Source organism: Enoplosus armatus, chromosome 19 (genome assembly GCF_043641665.1).
Source record: "Enoplosus armatus isolate fEnoArm2 chromosome 19, fEnoArm2.hap1, whole genome shotgun sequence".
Taxonomy (NCBI): Eukaryota; Metazoa; Chordata; class Actinopteri; order Centrarchiformes; family Enoplosidae; genus Enoplosus; species Enoplosus armatus.
In genome coordinates, this window is record NC_092198.1 from 7,738,706 (window position 1) to 7,762,715 (window position 24,010).

Sequence of the window (24,010 nt, forward strand, 5' to 3'; positions counted from 1 at the left end):
AATGGTTGCCTCTGCAATGAGCCTTACTGTCTTGCTACTTATGCTTATGTTATTGGAAAACATTTTTTAAAAAAAAACAGGAATTCTCTATGATGCTAACATCAATAAGAAAATTACTTACTTTTTTTTTATGTTTACATTCTCGAGTGTAATGATGCTTTTACAGCTGTGGTCTGTGGTTAAAACGTACAACTCCTGATGATTAAGTTTCACAATTATACATCGTATCACAGCTAATTACAACATAATCATGTGCGTGTTCAGGATTTTGTTACTTTGTAATATCATGGCTGGTGTCAAAACATTTAAAATTTCTATTTTTTGTGTGAACCATATGAAATAACACAAAACTGGTCGCCAAAGTAACCGAGCTAAAGCTAAACTTCGAATTCAATTTGTTAAATTAAAGTTTGCAACGACGGCTTTGTATATTCGTATATTTTTTCTACATTTCACCCTGGTAAATGACAAAAATAAAAGCTTGTTTCTCTTCTCTTTGCAATCAATGTGACTCTAACCTACAACAGATGCACCACAGGAATAACTCCACCACAAGAATAAACTGGGACATGACTTCTTTTCCAAAATAATTCAAAGGAGAAGTGTGGAGTTTATTCCAGCTGAAAGCATTTTAAACTAAAAAAAACCAAATCAAGTCATGATGCCTGTTTTCACTTGCAATTAAAATGTTCCAAGAGAATCAGAGGCACTCCAAAGTCTTTTTTACAACATGGCTAGAAGCTAAAAGCAGGTCTTAATTAGGGTGTGCAGAGGAAATACTGGTTGTGCTGATACCTGTCACCCAGTCAGGTGACTTGACAGGAAAGCCAAGTAGACTTAAAGGGACCACAAAAGCATAAAAGGAATAGGACTTCAATACTAGCACGATCCAATGACACATCATCAAAGATGGAAAGCCATTTTTTCTTTCTTTGTGTGTGTGTGTGTGTGTGTGGTCCTTTTATAGCTTTCTGACACGTCATTAGCAGTGCAGCACACCTCCTTGGCTGTTTTTAAACCTGTTTTTGGACCTGCTCGAAATGTGAAAGACAATATGGTGCCAACCTACTAATGTGACAATCCTGACAAACTATATTAACATACCATGCTCGTAGTTTTTCCATCGAACATCCCTGAAATACAACACCCATTCAAGCATTCAGAGACGCAGAAATGGAAACGCTTGGTTTTCATGTTTAACTCTTTTACAAGTGGAAAATAGCTTAGTGCTAATATAATGCTTGCCACCTGTTTTGTCTGTGAAGTTGACCAACATCTTAACCAAGTATGTCACGGGACACCCAATATTTTCCTGAATTCTCCACATATAGGCAGAGCTGATGACAGCTTCACATAAAGAAGTGGCACGGCAACCTGCTCCGACTTATCATGATTTTTATTCTTTGAGTGGGGGAACCTTGACGTGCTTGACATCCACACACTCAGCTCCCATCCAACGTGTTGACACAAGTTATTCAAGCGTGGCCAGATAAAAGTTGAGGCACAATGCAAGCTTCCACATTGTGCTGATTTATCTTTGAATTATGGATAGAAAGTCCTTAATCACAGCAAAGCAAAATGAGCTGAAAACGTCGGAAATAAAAGACATTTAACGCCCCACAAATGACAAACTAAACTACTTCACATCCACCATATAAGACTCTCAACATAAATACAGCCTGAAAAACGTCACTTTAACCAACAACTGATGACAAACTTTTCATGCTCTGTGTCATAAATGTCACATCTCAGTAACCTGGGCATCACAGAAAATCCCAGATTTTCTCTGACATATTTATCTGCTCGCTCATATGATTCATGCAACCTGAACTCAAAATTCTGTTTGTTTCCGGCAGGACCTTGAAGGCAGCTTAATGTTAATTTGTTAGGTTGATGTGGTCAAATGTATTCACAATTCAGTCTGTCAGTTTGGTTTTGTCAACTCTGCGCATTTAAAAAAAGAGTAAAAGGGCACTTAGGACAGAATATTAGTTCTAAAAATAAAGTGAGTGGGCAGAATGATGGAGTAATGAGATGTGATGAACACGGATGTAACTATTAATTATAAATCAATTAGTTAAATTAACTGCTCCAATGATAAGTAGCAGTCGCTTTTATGTTTTTCTGTCGCTGGAGGCAGAAAGAGGTGTGCTGTTGGAATGAAGGGTATGATTGGTCGATTAACAGCCAATCGCAATGCTGCTGGCCAATGACAGTCAATCACACAACGGACAACTACAATATATGGCACAAAAAAGAACCACATATGCCATAACCAAAATATAGGTGTGCCACGAAATGTAGTGGGTTGCTATGTATTTACATTTAGGCAGCAGCCAAATTGTTCCGCAGAAACAGCCTCTGATTGGACAATTTATGTGTCCTCTATCACTTTCAGCATTGTGCAAATTGCTTTTTGAAATGAAGCAATACAGCTACACAAACTCTTCCAAAACTAATAATGGATTAAGATAAATGGGTTGATCACCACACTGATTAATCATCCATTAATAAATCTCAATTACTCTTAAATGCCTCAATATTGCAATTCCAACTCCTTCCTGGCATTTATTTTTCTATGCAAGAATTCCTTATTTTAAGTTGGTCTGAGAAGCTTTATGAAAGGAAAATCCAAGAAACCGTCACTTCTAATAGGAACTGCTGTTGGGAGCTGAGATAAAATGCTTCAGTAATACAGGCCTGCATGCTTAAAAAAAGCCCACCTTTTATTACTCAGGCCAAGCCTTGAATTTGTGGATTGGCTTATTTGTCATAGTGCCAAAGAGGCAAGATGCCAACATGGATTTTAGTTGTTTTGTTTTTTTTAACAGAATGCCACATGAAATTGTAAAAGAGGACTGGGCCCCATCACAGATAAGCAAACATTCTGCTTAAGCTTTATGGTGGACGTAATTGTCAAACTCAGCTCGGGGTTGAGTGATTCATACACATCACAACAGACAACATTTTCATTGTGCAAAAACACACAAGTGCTGATGCAAAAGGACATACATGTGGCCGTGCATATGCAGAACCAAAACACACATGCAAATGTACCTAGACACAAATACACACACGCGTGACTTTAGGCAAGACAACGTCATAAGAGAATAATCCTAATAACAATGTGTTTATGAGTAGTCGCTGGCTGGTGTGGATAACATACTGTACGCTTGGAGGGGATTTGATTAGAACTGAGTGGGTGTGCAACACTTCTCCATCTTCCCTTTTCATTAAATTGCTAAGTTACTATTTCATATAAATTACTGTAAGGGCCAGAGTTCTGTCTAACCCACATTATAAACCCCGGTGGAAAAACAAGGCTAATTGAGTGAAATGAATCATCTGGACACAGGTCTTGTGTATCAGTATGAATGCAACCTTTCAGAGAACATCTGCACAAACTATGTTTCATTTGTAATTCACCTTGAGAGGGTTGACTGAGCACCCAAGTTCTTTTGGAGCATCCAGTTGTGAATGTGACCGACTAAGAGAGCGTCACGCTCGCATGCAGAACCGAGAGAGCTGCTCAGTACAAACAAATGTGGGTTTCTGTTGGTCGGCTTTACTGGATCACTTCTGTTCCAAGCATTCAAAGAGAATAAGAGTTGACCTTAAACTACAACACCACGACTACAACAAATATCAAACTTGTCTCCAGGCCGTCAGTCAGGTAGCCTGTACACTCTGGCATTTCATCATCCTAAGTCTCAGTTTTCACCTGACTGGAGCTTGTATCACCTCAGGCAGAGGGAGAAAACACTCCCAATAAACCAAGTTGTCTTTTAAAACTCTCCACGCAAAACTAAACTTAACTAATAACCATATTTAAGCTGTCTGTTGGGCATTCTTATATAATACAGTTTACATTGACCGAGCAAGGGCACTTCCATGGCAGGACACATAGTTGTTGTAGGGAGCTGAGCCAGTGATTAGAGAGGCATTACCAACATGCCATGGTATTACGAGGGGTACTGTGGGGCAGCAGAGCATGTTACTGCCATTACAGCAATAATCCAGGTGTTATGATGCCAAATGATTGCAACTCGGGTCCAAAAGTCCAAATTTCTGTTACATAATATTTCAATTTTTGCACGTATTCTGTCCCTTAAATTTTCAATTATAAATGTGAATATTTTTGTCTGTCAACACAGCACAGAGTAGCTCTGTACCTCAAGGTCTCTGAACATAATCACTATAAAAATTACTGTCGCATAAAAAGGAGGGTACTTGAATATACAATTAGTTGTATTTACAGCTTTTTAACAAGGAGTGAAAACTGACAGTGCTTTGGGTGATTGAAGGTTTGTGAGGGGGACAAAAGACCCAGACCCTAATCACTACTGTTGTTGTGGAAGATGAAATGAAGCTGTGCCAGCAATATATTGGAATGAAAACGACACAATTTCTTCACGACGGTGAGACCATAAATACAACAAAAGTTCAAAGTTCTGGTTGAACTCCTCCATAAAAGGCAACAAGCAGAGGTGCCATTAGGGAAATACAAAGTGCGGTTGCGCTTTAAATGTTGTAAATACTCCATGGAAATTATGGCTGCTGCAGTGAGTCAGGGCTGGGAATTTTGAGGAGGTAGAAGAAGGAGGAGGAAGATGAAAAAAGGCAGAGGAGAAAGGCAAATGAAAACTGTCTGTACCAAAATGAATTTAATTAAACCTTGAGGTCATGTGTCTCTAATTCATATAGCACAATGCCTGAGAAGGCAGTAAAATTTGTTGTGAATTTTCAAAGTTTTAGACGCTTGCTGTAGACTATTAGCCCACAATGTCAGTTGAGGAAGTTTGGCATAGGACTGGACCTTTGTGGAAAGTTTTGTTTATTTCCGTGCATGGGAAGGCAGATTTCCTCATAGGAAGAATAAGAAGAATAACATTGGCAAATACAGACAACAGACCTGCCCAGCCCCTAATTATGTGCATGCCTCTTTAAGAATAGCTATGAGGTTGTTTTACCTTTCTGAGAATTTAAAGTGCAAATATTACTAAAAGAAAACACAGTGCTAACTCCACTTGAGTACTAATTAAAAGTTACTTTCTCCTTTACTGGCTTCAACTGCAGCCTGGAACTAACAGCCTCAGCTGTGCCAAGCCCTCTTCTACCCTTCACATTTAGTAACCGGGCACGTACTAGTGGTCGAGCACAGATGCCATTGTGTGTGTGAGAGAATGTAGATATGCCCCCAAGCTTGTCATACACCTCAACAGCGTTTATGAGTTTGGTTTGTGTACATTGTGTACAAGCTCTGCACATGGGTGATACCTGCCTCTATGGGCAGCATTTCTTCCAAGTTGACCCTAAACAGCAGGACAACACAACTACACACAGAAAAGCAAGAAAAAAAACAAAAAAAATGTCACCAGTGCAGCTTAAGATAAATGTCACATCTCTCCCTGAAGACAATGTGTGTTTACTGGGTTACTTTGTGAAAGTCATAGCAGCCCAAGCAGAAAGGTTAGTGGCGGGGTTAGGTTGTATGTGGGAGTCTTCTCAGCAGACTGCACACCTGAGATGAGTTCCCAGAGCCTACAGTGGAGTCAGGCGCGTAATCTTTGCATTTCATCAGATTTCTTTCTCTTCTTTCTTTCATTCCTCCTTTCCATCTCTTTCTCTATCTCTCCCCAGGGGTGGAAAACAATCTATTAGACGACTAGACTGCCCCACACATTCTCATTGTGTCTAGCATGGTCCAATACTCATGTATGATGCGGGTCGATGTGTCCTTGTAAAGTTGTAATATAAGTTTAACTCTCTAATACAATAGTTTTCACTCTGCACTCAAGAAAGCTGTGTTACATAAGAAAACAATGTCTGTATCTGAGAGAGAAGAGTGGGTACAATGACTACTGTAGCAGAATTACGATAATAATCAGCACTATAATTCAGAGCTGCAGCCTCTAGCAACAAAACACATTCTGTAAACGTAATAGGGCAATGGCATATTGCTGTTTCGGCATCTCATCGTGTTCTATCTTACTGCTAAGGAAGACTTTAAGTCAAGCTTACAGAGGGCACCGCTAGCCTACAAAGATCTCTTGATTGCAATTCAGGCCATTATCATTTGTCTAAGTCACAGAAGAATTATATATCTTCACATGCTAAGCTTGTTGCTCTGCTCTAACTCTGAGGAATAATGAGTTGGAGAGGGGAGCCATTCTTGCTAATGTCTGGTCCCATCATTAGTATTTATTAGATGCCCTGCATGCATTTAAAAGTTTCATGGTAGGGAAAAAGTTTGAATATATCCACTCAGATAAGTGAGCACACCGTGAACATTAGCGAGCTCATACTGCTGAACTTCTTCTGGATTTTCTGCTGAGACATTGTGGCGCATCTGCTGCTGTTTTGGACAGCGAGTTCCCTCCCTGTTGCAATTACGCCTTCTCATTAGAGAGAAACATCCGCTATTGACTGGCTTCCTGGTAACATCTGCTGTGTTTACACTCGGCCTCATTGATAATGCATTACCTCCTATTTCATGGCTGATGTGCGGAATAACACATCGACATTTGACTCATGGCAATTAATCCTGTCATATCAGATAGTCTCTGACACGAGGTGCTTGAGATTCAGACCCATTTGAGGTGTGACCTCCATTCACTTTGACACTACTTTACACACAAATCAATTTGCTCCCACATAACTGAGGGCAGTAGATGTTTCATGAGAGCAAATGGCACTGTTCTAGTCCAAGACCTCTCCAGAATACTCAATGCATGATACTATAGCTCTGAGCAACAGAGTGTGACACTTCATCACAAATCCAGGCAACACATTTACTCTGTGTGTGTATTCTAAAAGCTGGGATGGGACCCAGAAATACATGAAAAGATTAAAATGGGGCTCTAAATTTTCCTAAAAAACAGTGGTGGAATGTAACTAAGTACATTTACTCAAGTACTGTACTGTACAGCTTTTAAAACAGGATGTACAGTAGTCCACCTCAACCATATAAAACAGTAGTTCCCGACCTTTTACTTCTGACGCACCCCCACAGCTTTATGACTCAAGTGGCCCTGACTAACTGTTAACTAACTTAATGTCTCTGCAAGCTAGCTACTAGTTGTCAAGCACTCTTAATGTTGTGGTCAGGTGTACAGCTGACTCAATATATTTTTGTTATTGTAAGTCTACTTTTTGCTGATAATACTTCTGTACTTTTACTCAAGTGAGATTATATAGTGCTTTTTTTTCACATGGTAATATTGTTACTTTTACTTAAGCAAAGGAACTGAGTACTTCTTCCACCTCTGCTAAAACAACAGCGAAAAGTATAGAAACAACATAGGCTAAAAGTTTGTTTCTCCAGAAAAAGTGGGCTACTACTGACAGCAAACAGCCATTATAAAAATCACAAGTAAAAAAATTAAAGTCTCCCTTGGAAAACATTTGGTTTGGCTTATTATTTTGTAGTACAATATAGTGTAAGGAAGTGTCAGATACTTAACAGAGAAAAGTAAATCTATTGCAAGAATGGCAGTAGAAAGAAACAGACCATTTCTTCTAACCCCTACCTACCACTACATCTGTGAGCATAGACTTAATGATGACTAAAGCAAACTGAAATTCAATTTTCCACTAGATCCTCGTTTTTTAAACATACACAGCACTTTCTCAATTGTTGAGCTAAGATTCTGTTTATTTAATGAAAAAAATTAAATTGGACTGAACAGGGAAGGCATGAGAACGAAACTCTTATTTTCAGTTCTTTTTCATTCGTCACAGCTTTGACAGACAAACTATGTGACCTTGAGTGTCTGTGCATGTTAAACTCAAACAGTAAGATGATTCAAATGACGACTCATAAAGATTTCCCATAAAATACTGAGTGCTTGCAATGTTCAACCAGCTAGCCAAGGCTCTGGACAAATGTGCAGACCTTTTGTGAAGGTAATAAGGCAAAAGAGACAGTCTGATTAGGCGTTTCAGATGAAAACAGCCATCTGAAACTTGGTCCAGCTGTCAGAGGCAAATGAGCAATCTGGGATGACTGGATGGACTGTTTTTTTCCCTCTTTAATCCTTTCTTCTCTTAAATTTTCCTCTGCCACTTTGCCAACCAAGGCATTACCGGGCTAAAAAAAACCCAGGCTATTAGAGAAATGGCAACAACTCCAGCATCAACGGGGTAGAGAAAGCACGGAGGAGGAGAGAAAAGTTAGAGAAGCATGGAACAGGTGGGCAGGTACGGTGAGGAAGGAAGATACAGAAGATGAGAGAGAGGAAAAAAAGAGAAGGGAGGCGAGTGGATGACAAGAAAAGAGAGGAAAGAGAAAAAAAAGCAGAGGCTATAAGAGGGTATGGGAAGCAGGTGGATGTTAGGATGGCGGTGGTGGTGGGGGGCTGGAGAGGATGCTGAGAGACAACAGCATGGGAGGGGTGACGTCTGGAGTGGGAGTGGAGCCAAGTGAAAGAAACAGACAGACAATTGCAGTGAAGAGGACAGGTGGGGAGGAGGGGAGGAGGAGAGTATAGGTTGAGGAGAGGATGGAGGAGGGAGGGAGGCGTGGATACGGTGCCCCCTCTAGCGTGGCAGGGAGCCGGGCGGCTGCTCCTCGGATGCGCTGCATCTGTGATTATGCATGTAGGAGCCGGGCTGTCAGGCTCCAGGTCCTGCGACTGTGCCGCCACTGAGCTTTATCTTGAAATCCCGGTGATTAATGAAGCCGGTGCCGCGTTCTGCATGGAGGAGGTGGACGAGGAATGATCAATCTTAATGAGCTATCCGCCGTCCCTATATTAACTGTGGGGGGATATAATGTATGGGGCTCCTGGCGGGGCTCCTCTCCTTTAAAATACGATAACGAGGGAGAGAAAGAACGAGGGCGAGCAGCATTCCTTCCTCCGCTTATGACACACTGCCGCTGCTCACCTCACGTTTCCCCTCCTCTCCTCCACTCCCTCTTCTTTCTGCTCTCTCCTGAGAGCCGGAGCTGTATACTAGAAACACTTAGACATCTCAATGGAAGCCATCCTTAGCAAAGTTAAAGAGACAGTGTCGGGTAGCTGCTCAGCTATATGTGCACACAAGCACAGCCGCCTCTAGACCACTCCTGCCTTTCTAAAATGAGATGTTTGAATCAATATCATTAATATGTAGGCCCCATATGGACTCCTGTGCCAAGGTTACTCATAAGCATATCACTGTGGTACTGCACGTATTAATTTAAGAGAATTACCTGCACACACTGAGTCCACAGTGATTGGAATAAATTTCAACCTCATTAATAATTTGCAACATTTCCTTGTGAATTCCATTTTGATTTCCACTAGAGGTACCTAGAATTAAGGGATGCTATGAGAGAGAGAAAAAAACACTTTAAAATCCATGCATTTCATATTCCAAGTTAAGCCTGTTTTGGAATCATAATAACCCTAGTTCTGCTTTAGCTAATCCTGATGTGGATAGCTTTAAGATAATCGCCCAGCACAACACTGCAGTGACTTTAATTAATTTACAACTGCTTATTCTGCAGACGTTGATCCCAGTCAGCATATTGGAAATTGAAATAAAAAAATAAAAAATAAAAATACAACTCTTACACCAGATCAGTACTATACTTGTCTCAGTGAAAGGCGTACTTTTGTATAATTTGCAGTGAGGATGTAGTCGAGATCCTCTGCACTCTATCAAGTGAAAGAGAGACAGAGACAGAAAGAGAGAAAGGGAAGGGGAGGGTTTAATGACTGTGCTTGCTATGATTAATGGTCTCAGTGTGGCTATCACAAACTGGCTGTGTTTTTAATAACTGCTTTGAACGGCCTGTCATGCTAGCAGTATATTCTTGTGGTTGAATCAATATGAATATTTATGCATTGCTAATAATACTGATTATATGCTTAATTTCTACTTAATAACGCTAGCTACTGTAGTCTATAGATAAATATCTCTGAGATTAGAGATGAGCATGCAACACCAACATGTCCAGAAATGAAACGTCAATATTAAATAAATATAAGTCACATCGTAAACTAGTAACAAGGCAAAACAACCCAATGAAATAGCATGTTAATTCCAAGATAACCTTTTATGATGTAAGTAATCAAGTGTCAGGAAAAAGGTGCCTATCTCCCTTTAATAAACAGCACCAACACACACAGCTTGGCCTTGTAAACAGTCACTATCTAACGTAATTTCCTCATTTAGTGGTATTATGTGCAAAGAACCAATATGCAAGTGGACAGTAATGCTGCAGTGCCAATATGCTTGGTCCAAAAGTAAACAAAAATGAATACATTATTAAAATCTTATTGAGGCTAAAGTTTGAATAAGGCAGACAAGAGAGACGAAATGGTCACAGCAGAGGAAAGGTGGATGTGAGGCTGCGCCGCTCTCGCCGTAGCAAAAACACTGATCTTAACTCAGCAAGGCATCTTAATTGCATTCACTAGCAGCTCCAGAGCTGCTCGGTCCCCAGATGATGGCTGATGTGAGCTGACTGGAACTTCCTGGGCAGAGAGGGAGGCTGGGCGTTGCTGGATGTGTGCGATGGTGGCAGACTACGTCTCTTATAGTGGTTTGTGTGTGTTTCGTCCTTGTGTGCATTTATGCATGTGATCGTCTGTGTGCATATGTGCGTCCCTCCCGGTGTGTGTGTGGGTGTGGGTGTGTGTATGTGTGAGAGAGAGAGAGAGAGCGAGAGAGAGAGAGAGAGAGAGAGAGAGGGAGAGAGAGAGAACGGGACCGGTAAAGACCAGTGAGCTGGAAGGAAGCGTTAAAATGTTTGACATGAGAAAAGAGGCGCGGAGACGCGGCACATGCTCAGTACGGCAGCAGGTGGCCCGACAGATCTGTCTGTGACCCCAAACTTCAATGCAGCTACCAACGGTGGTCTCAATTCTCAGTTCATGCTAAGCTGGGAAAACAATATCAAAAACATCGTTGGAGTGGCTGGCACAGACAACATTGGTAGCCTTTAAAACAGACTTGGATATGTGGAAATAATAACTTCCTTTTGATATGAATGTGTTTTTCAGTCACGAGCTGCCTTTAAATGGTGCTCAATCCCGTTTGCAGTGAGAGACTCTGTCCCTGCTGAGCTCGGCACTAGCTTCCCCTGGCTGATATTCATCAGGACAGCCATCGATTTTAATGACTTGGTCAATAGACACACACCGACTCTGCTCTCAGCATCACCCTCTCTCTCATGTTCACCTTCTCTCTGTAGCCATCTCTTCTTCTCTTTTTTTTAGTGTCCTTTTTAACAAAAAGCCCTGCTGTGCACGGGGAAACCCGGTAGGCAGATCACAGCCTGATGATTGGCATATCTCAGTAGGTGATGAGGTTAAAGCCACCTTTAAGCTGCTCTGCGTGAATCTTCACACACATTCAGGCACACAAACATATGGCATTTACACATATATACATATTCAACATACAAACACTCATAACTATATACTGTAAACAGAAATACAGACAAATACATAGACAGACACACATACAGACAAATACACACACACACCCACAGAGAGACGAGCACACAGTTGTTGATGTGCCCACTGATGCAGAGCGAAGACAAATTGCTCCCTTTGAAGGCAAAGCCAAATCAAACACGGAGTGTGATTTCTGTCACTGTGGTGTTTGGCTTTAAGGTTGTGAGGCTGACATCTGACAAAACATCCATGCAGTCACACCCAAGAAGTTGCGCACATACATTTGTACACACACACACACACACACACACACACACACACACACACACACACACACACACAGTGGCCTGCCTGTGCAGCTGGATTAAGGAGGAAGAGCTCTGTCAGCTCCTCCAAGATCCAGGCCTTTGCCATCAAAAAGCCACAAAACCTCCTCTGCACATCAGCGCTTACTAGCATTGTGTCTAGAGGCTCAAGCTTTTTTTTTAAAAAAGCAGCACCACAATCACTTAAGAACTGGCTTTAGTATTTAAACAGTTTGTCCAATAATCACTGCCTTAAACCCTCTGACGTGAGATGCATGACCAGGATTTGACTGCTGCAAATAAACATTGTACATAGTCTCTCACAATATAAATGACCATCAGAACAGTGAACAAACTCAAAAAGTAGTTTTTGGACATCTGTCAGGATGATAATTCATCAGCTATTCAGGGAAAGTCTCCCACATGTCAGTCAGTGGCACAGTGTGAATTTGGGCTCATTTATTCCCTTTCTTGGCTTTTACCCCAGAAGCCCTGACAACGTTCACCCCGTATGAGTGAATTGGTGTCCAGCTTCTGTGTGTGTGCCAGTTGCATATGAGGGTTTTTATTGCACTTCACCAATATAAATGTCTTGAGGATGGAACAAAGCCTATGTGTTTGTGAGAAGCAAAAGAAGAAGAAATACAGTATGTCTGTCTGCTTTTGTGGATGCTGTGACTTCATTTGCTTCCTAGTTTCACGCCAGATGTGTGTGTAACCCGCAATCTATGCCCTGGGATCAGATTTGCCAACCCTCTAATCCTCACCTTAGCCATTAGAGGGCCTGCAGAAACACTGAACTCTAACCTGTAGCTGCTTTCATTTCCCACAAACTACTTCTAAATTAGATTTTGTGTCTAAGAAGAAAAAGAGAAGTGCCAGCAGCAGGTCCAAGATAATTGTAACAGAAGTGAGCCATAACGCGGGTCGCAAGAGCTCACCCTCCATATTTTACCACTATGCCACTACAGCAGGACAGATTGCCACATTGATTTGCAGAGTTAATTGATTTAAAACAGAATGCATAAGACCTGTGGGAGCTTAGGATTTGTGACCTCTCGGACTGAACGAGAAAGAGGGAAGGGAGGGATAGCAAGAAAAGAGACAGGAAGTGACAGACAGAGATAATCAGAAAGACAGAAGGACAGCAGTGGACAGGGACTGAGGGGCAGGGCGGCCGGGGCGCCATTGTTGTGATCACAGCAGCAAAGTTAAGTGTTGCTGTCACTGGTGAGGCCTTCCTTGCCTCTCAGGAGGCAAGGAAGAGGCGTCATGGCCACTAATTTACTGGTGCTCAACGTTTTACCTACTTCAACTGTCCTTGTGACATTACCCTAACGATGTGCTTACTAATGTCTATTCAATGCCAAGCAGGGAGGGAAAAAAACAATGGTTGAGGAGACGCGAGAGTGTCTCTGTGGTTTGACCTTCATAGAAGCCTACATAAGATTTCAAGTGTGTAACAAAGTGACACAGGGATGTTTTGCCCTCTGCCTTGTAACCATACAAGCTGAATATATATAACTTTATCATAACGTGAATAACAGTGACAGTCTGTCCATTGCTGAATTCTAACAATCCTATAGTATAAAATGGGCTGTATGTATACTGTAATTCCAATTAAACTCTAGCTTCTTTGGCCTGTAAGAAGAAGGTCAGTACATTTTGACATGTACATGGTTAATGGATCACGATAGTCTATTCAACACAGAAGCTGAAAAAGACCTCATTCGATAGAGACCGGACCGAGCCGACGAGCCCGTCTAATTATCCATTTCCAATTCTACCTGCAGTCTCATTTCAATGTATCGCAGGCAGCCCCCCAAAATAATTGCTTTTTTTGCAATCTACAAGTTCATTTGCACACATTTTATTGATCAAAATGAGTCAGGAAAAAGAAAACAATCTAAACCTAAATTAAAAGCTTCATTAAATGTGAAAATTGGTCGGGGAATTGCAAACATCTGTTTCTCGCGCCCTGCGTCATAAACTCCAAGGTTAAACCAAACACCAATTTACGGCTTTGCAGACTCAGGCATGAGTTGGAGTGGCGAAGCACCTTCACAAACACAGCACAAGTTAACAATGCTTTCGAGAGAGATGTGAGGCAGGGACTGAAAGCTCCTCCTGCCTTGTGTTTAGTAGGCCTTGTGAGAATTGCAACTACGAGCAGTGAAAAGATAAACCTGTTGCACCAACAGTACAGATGCTGCTGTTGTGTAGTAGTTTGAGATCAGTACAACATGTTCTTCCTTCCAAAGAATCCACTATAGGCAGTACTTCAGGTTTTTAGAAGCAGCACCTCTGTTCTCTGCGACCTTGGAGCAGCTTTGAAGGGAATTGGCTCGGGTTGCAAGTTGTATTTTAACAACCCCTTGCTTGAGTGTTTGCAGCCTTGTTTATGACTGTTGGCATTCGAAACTGCTCTGGTATACAGAGGCCTATGCGTTTCATCTCAGCCCGGCCCCACATAAGGGGAGGTCACAAGGAATAGAGAGCTAAGAGTACATTGACTTAATACCTAACACCTCCCTGGCTTGGATTCACTTCGGAGCTTAGGTTGCCAGCTGAATAGATCTGCTTTGATTTAGACTTTCAAAGTTAGTCGTGACAGGTTCCATATCTGGAAGAGAGTGAAAAAAATAAATCCTCCTGTGCAGAGTGCGCAGCTGAGGCTGTCTGTGCTTACCTTTAGGATGTCCTGGGTCACTGAACTCGTACTTCCCCATCCCGACTGTCCGGAGCATTTGCAGCCCGTTAGGACCATCCTGATTGTCTGCCGCCGTGGGCTGAGCCTGCGCTGCTGCTGCTGCCTGTCCATTGGTCAGAGGCAGGGCGGGGGGCTGGATGAGGCCGGGGTGAGAGGTTAAGTGGCCGTTGCCCATCACGCTGTGAGGGTTTGGATGAACCACCTGGTTGGCTTGGGCAGTGAGGGCGGACGGTGGAACTGTGGGCTGGGCGGAGGGGTATGGAGGCTGGCTGGGCATGCTCAGCACCATGGAGGGTGGCTGCTGGGTCGACTGTGGCGTCAGCTGGAAGTGGGCCGTCATGAGAGGGTGTTGTGGGGGCACTGGTGTCTGGATGGATGGGGTTACTCCTATGATGGGTGACTGCGCAGTCACGCTGTGGCTGTAGGAGGGCGGCTGGGGGAGGGCGTAGGTGTGGGGCAGGAGGCTGGGCTGGCTCACCGCTGCTACTGGTCCAGCCCAGGTCGGACCTGTAGACAAACAAACAGAGAAAGACGATGAATCAATAATATATCCAGCTTTTAAACCGCGTGAAAGTTGAGGTAAATGTATTTCTATACTCTCGACTGATTTGTGGTAAGCCGCAGACAAAGCCGAAAACAAGGGCAGAGTGCTGACTTTAAGTCTGGTATTAGATGATCAAATAGAGAAGAAAAACAGCATGAGAAGACAGACTCCAGCTTGAGTCTGTTCATCTCCACACCACAACTATCAGCGTGCCGCTCCGCTGCAGTCCAAGTTTGTTTTTGACTTGAGACGCAAAATATTTGAAGCGATGTATAGATCTGCGTCCAAGATCAACATTATAGTAAGATTAAAAGATTTATTTTGCCACAAGATGAACAAATGCTTTTCGGGATGTGGGAGCATACATGCTCAGTGCATGCTGCAGTCTACACTACTATGTGTGTAGGAGTCTGTGTTTACCCAGACACTCGGAGCCAATCATTTCTCTACCCTGAGGCGTTAGATGCTGAGATGCAGCCATATTGGGCCTGAACGCTGCCTCCCTCCATCCCTCATTTGCTCCTACTCCCTCATCTCTAGCTCCTCCTGCCACGGTCCAAGCTCCAAAAATAGCCTACCAGTCTGCCAAGGGGCCAAAGGCTAAATCACAGCATGCAAAAAGCTAAAGAAAGGAAAAAAGAAGCCCACATTATTCATGATACTAGCCCTGCTGATATAATAGTCTGGCCAGAGAGGGAGAGAGAGATAAAGACAGACAGCGAGAAGAAAAGAAAGAAAGAGGGTGGGAAAAGGAGACTCCAGAGGCGAGGCCAGTTCCGTTCATAATTCACATGTCATTGAGCTAATCGCCATCGACACTGTATTTCATTTCCCTTCTTTTGTGGCTCATCTTGATAAAAGGATTCTAATCAAAAGGGTTAGTGTTATAATTTCACATCTTCTAAAGTTTTAAAGCAGTGATGGCATAAAAAAATCTTGATATATACATTGTACCAGTTCTACAACTCTATGCTCTTGTCCTTTTCTATTTCTTTAATCTCTTACCAGAAAAATATATAAGTAAGTAAAATATTAGGCAAAGAATTTCATTATCAGGCAGGACAATGAACCACATTTATAGGCCTTGAATGCAAAGTTTAATGGAATGTTATTAAATGTATTCAGTGGTTGTCATTGCTGTCTTGTACCTCAGAATTAAGATTTTCAAAAGTGCCACATTTCCTTTTAAAACTCTTATTTTTTAATTTTTTTATTCCGCAATTTGCTTAAGTCTGACGCGTGGCATCAACAAAAAGAACTATTTTCGTACAAAGAAACTAAAGTTGAAAGAAAACTTCTTTTTCAAAGACAAACTTTCTTTAACAGACACAACAGTGAAGTTTCTGTTGAAAGAAATCGTTGATTAATTCTGGCACAGTTGGCAGAGAACTTTCTGGCAACACAGTTCAGTGAAGTGTGGAGAGGAGCTGGCTTCGTTGCAAACGCCAGTCACAGTTTGGAGTAGCGCACACACGCAAATCAATATGCAACACTATGCTCGGATTTGAGTGTCATATGCGACAGCGTGCTAGGTCGGTGACATCTCACTCTCCTCTTGCTTCACTCCAAGCTGTAGTGTGGGTGTGGAAGCTGCGGTGGTGGGAGGGGGGGGGGGCTAGGGAGTGAAGCTTCGTTCACTGACACACAATAATAAGACATCCCGAGCTTCATGGCCAATTCAGTCAGACCCTCAGCGCACAGCAGGTGGCTGTGGCCGCACAGCAGGTGGCTGTGGCCACACAGCAGGGGGGCGCACCGCCACAAGAGGCAAAAACAGAGCTCCATACTCTCCTATCACTACTGCATCCTTCCATCGTAAAAGCACCTTGAATGGTTTCTACAGAGGCATTCCTCCTGGCTAACTGATCAAACTGTTATTAATGCACAAACCAAAGTATATGTAAGATATGCAAATTATAAATGGGGGGGCAAGTTGTACAGGCAGTAGCAGGGGCTGAAACATGTTTTGAGCATGATGCTTTTGCTACCACAAAGTAGCAGCTGTCTACAATCTGGATTCGTTGAGCTGGAATTTCCAGAGGAATAAGCTCTGTGCCAGTATTATTCTTAAATGAGACACATTTGTGATGAGCAGGAGGCAGAGGCCAGCAGAGCAATGGAAGGAAATTAACTGCTCGGGGGCAGAGCCATTCTGGGTGAGTTCATTACAATAAGAGTAAAAAACTTCAACATTGGCTTAACTCGTTAATGTCGGGGCTGCACACTGCGCTGCAATGCCACTACTGCTCTGTGCACGTTTGAAAGGGGACTTGAATAGAATAAGGTCGGCCTCTAAATTAGACCTGGTGGAGATCATTTGGAGGACTTTCGGAGTTTTGCTACATAGGTTTAATTTAGACTAAATCAGCATTAACAGGGACAATAAAATGAGAGCAGAGTGAAGGTGGTGGCTGGCGCAATATGGGTTTATACTTTCCTCTCTGTTTTTTAAACTTCCTGATATCACACTGACAGTTCTATAATTATATGCATAATTAAGCAGGTTTATGTAAAGATGGCATTTGAGGGTGTTAATTATGCATGATTGTGTATGTTAAGTACGGATGTTGTGGAGGAAAACATGTATTTTATGTAGGGCAAGGCAGCCAAGATGTCTCATTAGCATTGGATGCTAGTGGAGCTGGCCAGAGCCGTCAGGGATGTAGCACATAAGTGTGCGCGCAAGAGTGTGGACCGTGTACATGCATGCATCTGCTGTGTGCAGGCGCGCCAATGATTGTAAACTCACATCAGGTGAAGCCAGCGGATGTGTGAATGGATCTGTCAGCGCGTATGCATGTGTGTATGTAAATGCGGTGTGTGTGATTCATTACCAGTGGGCTCACTGTCTCGATGTTGCTTGGCAGGGGGCTCATCTGTATCCCAGGGTGTGAGCTGGTTGATGGGCGTCTGTCCCCACCTCACACCTGGAGCCAGCAGCAGTCCTGGGGTCTGGCTGTCTCCAGGAGACAAACCGGAGACCTGCAGCACAGCAATGAAAAACGACATCACTGATTAGAGCGTCATATGGGCCTAAAAACAAACTTAAAACCACCAATCCACACCCCCTGATCTTTAGATACTATACAACACAGCTTATTTGTAAATGACCCTAAAGTCAATTTTTTCAACAAATATGGTTTGAATACAATATTTCATTTTATAGCTTGAATGAAAAATGCAACAAATCATAGCCATCAAAGTGTTTTTTTATGTTCTTGAAGTGAGCCGTGATGATGAAGCATGGCATACAATTAGCAGTGAGTGAGTGCTGATTACAGCCTATATATATAACGGGAACAAGGGGGGAAAATTGTGCTCACGGCCTGAAGAGTCTTTGCAGAAAGACCAATATTTCTCTTTTTATATAGTAATAACAATTAACTTTCTAGTGCGGGCTACATTCAAATTCAGATCCGTCCCAGAGACTGTGTATATCTTAATTTTGCAATGAATTAAACATTGTGCTCAGTCAAGTGAGATAATAGAATTCTGAACACAAATACGACAAATAGAGTAAATAGAAAGAAATCCTTTTGCAGGGATGAGAGAAATGAAAAATGTAATTTCAAAAAAGAAAATGAAAAGCTAGGTGACAATGTGTGTATGGGGGTAAATCCAATGCAACTTCACCAAACCAAACTAAGAATTGCCTAAGCCTTTCTTTGCACCCACATCTCTGATATTTTGCTCTGGTAGGGGAGTAAGAAATGTTATCAGGCAAGCCCAGGCTGATGAAAACACAGGGTCAATCACCACTGGACCCCTGAGCAATATTCACCTCCCCCTATCTGCAGTTTGGACGCTCGGTCTGACAACCAGGCAGGGAGAGGGCAGAGCCAAGCCTGATTCCCCTGCTCACCCCAGCCAGCCTCCTGAGTTAATAGAAAAGACCTGGTCACCAGGCCCCTCCTGTGTCCTCCTGGCTGATCCCTCCATCCCTCCCTCCATCCCTCAATTCCATTATCCTGCCTGACCCGGCATCCACTTCATCAAGCACGCCATCATGCATTCCAACAGCTGTGTCGACAAACCCTGACAGGGTGCGGGGCTGACCGCACCACGACAAAAAAAAAGCAATCCAAACAATTGGGTTCACAGTGAATTAATTTTCAGCTTTACATATCGGATCGATCCCATTTCAGGAAAATCCACCCTCCCTGCTTTAAGATGGATTTATCCCAGCTTAATAGGGCCTTTAACACTTAAAGACATTATATGGTATTGATGCAGCTCAACATCTGCTCTGTAATAAACAACTTCACAACAAGTTCAATGAGTGTCACTTACTTGATAAATCCATACTGAAAGTTATCTGACAGTTTGTAAGTGCTGGGGGCAAAAGGAAAAAAAAACAGAGAAGGGAAACATCTCAAGGCAAAGTAGAAAACAGAGTGATGGAGTGAGAGAATGAAGCTGGGTTTAGGGGGGAGACAGGCTGTCAGGTCTTTTTGTCCAGCTCAACCTGTCGACTTCAGACAAGAGAAAACTGAAATGGTTTACTCAGAGAATGCCCTAAGCGCTCAATTTCATCTGAGAGCCCTGGAGACACGGGGAGGGAGAATTCGGACCATTTTCAAGGTGAGGAGTTGCTTTCTGTAGCCCACTATGTGTTTTAATGAGCGTTTTCCCTCCTCCGCTCTGTGTGCTTTACTGTATTCCTCTCCAGCCATGCTTTACCTTCCCCTCTATACAGGCAAGTCCTCATTAACTCGCAGCATTGGCTCTCTTTCTTTCCTTTAGCCCTACACCTGCCTTGTAATATTCTCTCATTAATACTCCCACCCATTTACCCAAAACAGAGGGAGAAAAACAGGAAAAATATCTTCTGCTGAAAGGCAATCCATCTGTCACAGTTTTAGTGCACCAGGAAAAAAAAAAAAAGGTTCTTAGTCAGCGCCATCACATTGATAGCATATCAGCTAGGCTCAGGAACAATCCTGACTTGAAAATGATCAAGGTTAGATAGGAAATACACACACACACACACACTGGAAACACAAGCGTGTATGCACACACACACACACACACACACACACACACACACACACACACACACACACACACACACACACACACACACAGAAGCCAGCAGACATCAGACTGGATCTTTATTAAGACGGCAGACTTGCTGCAGGTAGGCAGGAAGGTACTGCAGGTTCTGCCATTTTCTCTCAATTTTATTTGCTCTCCCTATTTCCAGTCCCCTCCTCCCTGGCCGTCTATTATCACCAGCTAGCAGATGGTTTCCTCTGACTCGACAAAAACCATGCTGGAGAAGAGGAGTGGAGCCAGATAAATAATTTTTAAGTCGTGCCAAGCCATTCTGTGTTTGTTGTCAAGCTGGCTGGGGAAAGGTTATTTTGTACCGTAAGCAGCGTCCGTGCATATGGACCACATACTGTAAGTATAGAATGTGGCACTTACACACAGACACACACACACACACACACACACACACACACACACACAAGGTGCAATCTCGTTTGAGCACACATGCATACCTATACATCATGACTCTGCATATATAACTGCATGTGCACATGAAAGAGATGTTCTTCTTAACCAGTTTGGGCTTAATTTGAGTTTTATGTCTGCACACAAGCAACTATGTGCAGAATGGGGCTTATTTTCATTATCCACTAATCTGTCAAATACTTTGTGGATTAACTGATTCATTGTTTGGTATATGAAATGTCGGAAAATAGTTAAAAATGACAAAGACAAAGATGGCTTATTTACAATGCTTGTTTTGTCTGAACAACAATTCTGTACCAAAATATATTCAGTGTACAACTGTAAGACAAACAGTAAATTACATTTGAGAGGCATTTTTCCATGAACAATTACTGAAACGATTAACAGATAATCAAAATTGTTGCAGATGCATTTTTTATTTCTAATTGATTTATAAATCATTTCAGGTCTAGTGCAAAACATAAGGTCAGTTTCTAACAAGTGAATTAAAGCTACATTTGATATTTACAACATGCTGGAACTTTCTCCTATTATATTTCTCTACATTTAACAGGAAACTGTGGGGATTTTGTTCAATACTGTACTGTAATTCAAACCTAAAAATAAAAATAAAAGCATGGCTGTCCATTTTCATCCGAGTTGCCCTGTAAAGCCTTTCCCAGAATTTGAGGGAGCTATCCATCTGCTCCTCCTGCACGATCACGCATGCAGATACACATGAGCACACGCATGCATGCACAGCACAGCAAAGCTAGAAGCTCATCTTTCCCTCTTCTCAAACCTCTGAATGTTGCAGACATGTCAGAATCTGTGTATTGAAGAGAGGAAGATAAAAATCAAGACGCATCAGGTCTAAATATATACTTGTCCTCCTCCGTCCGGGCAGCAGAGACAGCAGCCTGATTCTGGCTGGCGTATCAGCTATTTTCTCGGACATGGAAAACACTGACATCTGTCATTATGTGCGCTCTACTATCTTGCAATAGTAGGCAGCATTAATGTGCCTACCCAGAACCCTCTTGCCACTGGCCACCATCTGCTGTGGGCACATATAAGAGCGGCCTCGTGGTGATCCAGGCTCCGGGCTTTGATTGCTTTGAGTCACCCACAACATCCACATCCGAATAAACAGAAAGTGTTTGCTCATGGCTTTGTGTTTGCCTTTGCGTTTTGTTTGAGCCAGCCTTTGTCTGTGTGAGGTATTGCACCAGTTCAATCCTATAATAGCACGGGGTAGGACACCAGATTCCATAGAAAACTACCACCATGTACATTCTGCATAAACTCCAGCTATTTGTACCTATTGTGCTCGTGGTGTGGGCCAGTATACCTCAGCCTGAACACATAGGGCACCCATTCAGTTAAGAGATGGCTTTAGTTTCCCCAGAGAAATTACTTTATTGCTCAACTCGGGGAGAAATAGTAAGAGAGAGCGAGCGAGATGGAGGGAGGGATGAGTATGTCTATAACACCCAGGTCCCATTGGGGTAAACAACGTTACAGCACACACTGATCAAATCAACTAACTGCTATGAGATTTAATAACAGGTCTGGGTGAAAAAAAAGAGGTGTAGTGAGAGCAAAGCTGGTTTTGAAGGGAAAAAAAGAGAGGAGGGTTGAGGGAGGGCTTGGGCCTTAAATGGAGAAAGGCGCTCACACAAACACACAAACACGCACACGGAGCAAGTCAGTAACAATACCACAGTGAAAAGCTAATCTCGTGAAATGTCATTAGCACAACTGCCAGACACAATGAGATAGCAATGTGCAGGGTGCAGGCCAGTGCTACACCAGTTGATTATGTTCTACCTTTTAAAGGTTCAGTGTTCCTCTGGTGGCAAAGCTCTTTACACACAAGAGGAAAATAACAGACCGCAGGCGAGGAGTTGTGTGACATCACTCTGCTGGCATGGTAATCGGGCCTGTTAATGTGCAGTCGTTTTCATGATAGGTTCATCAATTAATCTAATCCAAACGGATTGGACCAGGAATGTTCCTGGATTTCTGGTGGTCCAGCGTGGAGCTGTCATTAAGGTTTCATTTAAATGCAACCGAGAAAAATACACCTCCACAATCAGCCGGTTATCTCTGGGGAGATGCATGTACACAAATTGAATTATAATCAAAATTTCAATAACAGCAGTCACTGCAGCGCCTTCTATATTGTGTGCACCCGTAAAATAATATCACATCGTAATTTCACACCATGAACAAATCAGAAAAAACAGGATGTGCGGGCAAGGAAATGAAATTCAACTCCGACAGAATGGCTTTTTCTTCCCTTTGGCCAGGCATGGGCAGATACAGTGAATTTGGCTGAAATGTGGAGGGTGGTGGAAATAATGGCTTTCCTCAGAGAAAAAAAACAGAAAAGAATGGCAGCGAAGGAAGGAGTGAAAGATTGAGAGGCAGAGTAAGACAAACCCATCCATCACATAGCCTTGTATCATTGCCTTTGACAGATCATTTTAAATTTTTCTAAAATGAGAGAGAGAAAAAAAATCTCCCTTTTCCTCCTCTTGCTCTGTCTAAAAGCGTGGATCAAGCGTGGTCCAAAACTGACCAGGAGCACTACGGAGTGCACAAAAGCGCATTTTCTTTCGAACATTATTCACTTACTGTATAGAGGTATCTCTTTTCCATGACAACGCGCTGACAACTAAATGTGAGGTGGATTTGTTCTGGGTTTCCGTCATAATGGTGCTGAATGCTGGAGCCGAACCACGGGGTGGCTGTGTCCAATCTATTAGACTGGAAGATAGCAGAGCATCTCACGAGTAAACAAAGAGACTACCGCGCCATTTTTGGCAGCCATCTTAAAATGGAGGGGTGCTCCAACATGCCGAACAGCGTGGTGCCATAGACGGGGGAAGGTGCATATTCAGTGTGATGGCTGCATACTGAAGAGACAGAGAGGAAACGAGGTAATGCTTCTTTTTACTCCGAATTACTCTGATACTGCGATTAGACATAGCCACTGCATCGCGGAAGGTATAAAATGCTGCATTTTTTCAGCATTAAAAAGTCAATCTTGTGCGGTGTTTAAAAACCTTACTGTGAATTGAAGGAGCTCATATCCTAACTTTCAAACAGTCAGATAAATGACTATAGATAAAAATCTGTAGCACAGCTCTTATCAGATCCCTCTCTGCTGATCTCAGTTGGTAACTAATTTGAAAAATCCACTTCCATATATGGCTCTGATGGCAAAAGCTACAATTCAGAATTATTTTGGACCAATACTTACTATAACCTTGTGTTTTCTCACTATTATTGTGCATAATGAGAAGGAACAAAGGACTCAAATTCAAAGAAAGGTAATAATAAGTAGGAAGAAAATTGGCTGCTAAATGTTCTGATAGCTAGGACTTTTTTTGTTGTTAGGCTTTATGCTTACACAACGGTTAAGGTTTTTATTTTGTTTTTCATGAGTCTACTGAACAATGCTTGCCACCGTTTACAACACCTGCCTCTTTCTTAAAGAAATGCAGCCGTTTTCAAACATGTCAGTCACCATCTGCATCAAGGCAATATCACGTTATACAAGAAAAATGTCAGCCATTACTGGTGGGTGACTGTTCATGAC

The 24,010-nt window shown here is 42.5% G+C and overlaps 1 protein-coding gene across 2 annotated transcripts in view; it reads right to left on the bottom strand.

The window, feature by feature from the left end:
• Window positions 1–24,010, bottom strand: part of LOC139302189 (kelch-like protein 29) — a 125,135-nt gene that overhangs the window by 76,746 nt on the left and 24,379 nt on the right. For both annotated transcript variants that reach the window (XM_070925804.1, XM_070925805.1), the window contains 2 exons: window positions 17,781–17,928; window positions 14,382–14,909 (listed from right to left, as the gene is read on the bottom strand). In XM_070925804.1, coding sequence (XP_070781905.1) covers window positions 14,382–14,909; window positions 17,781–17,928 — 676 coding nt within the window. The remainder of the gene's footprint in view (window positions 1–14,381; window positions 14,910–17,780; window positions 17,929–24,010) is intronic.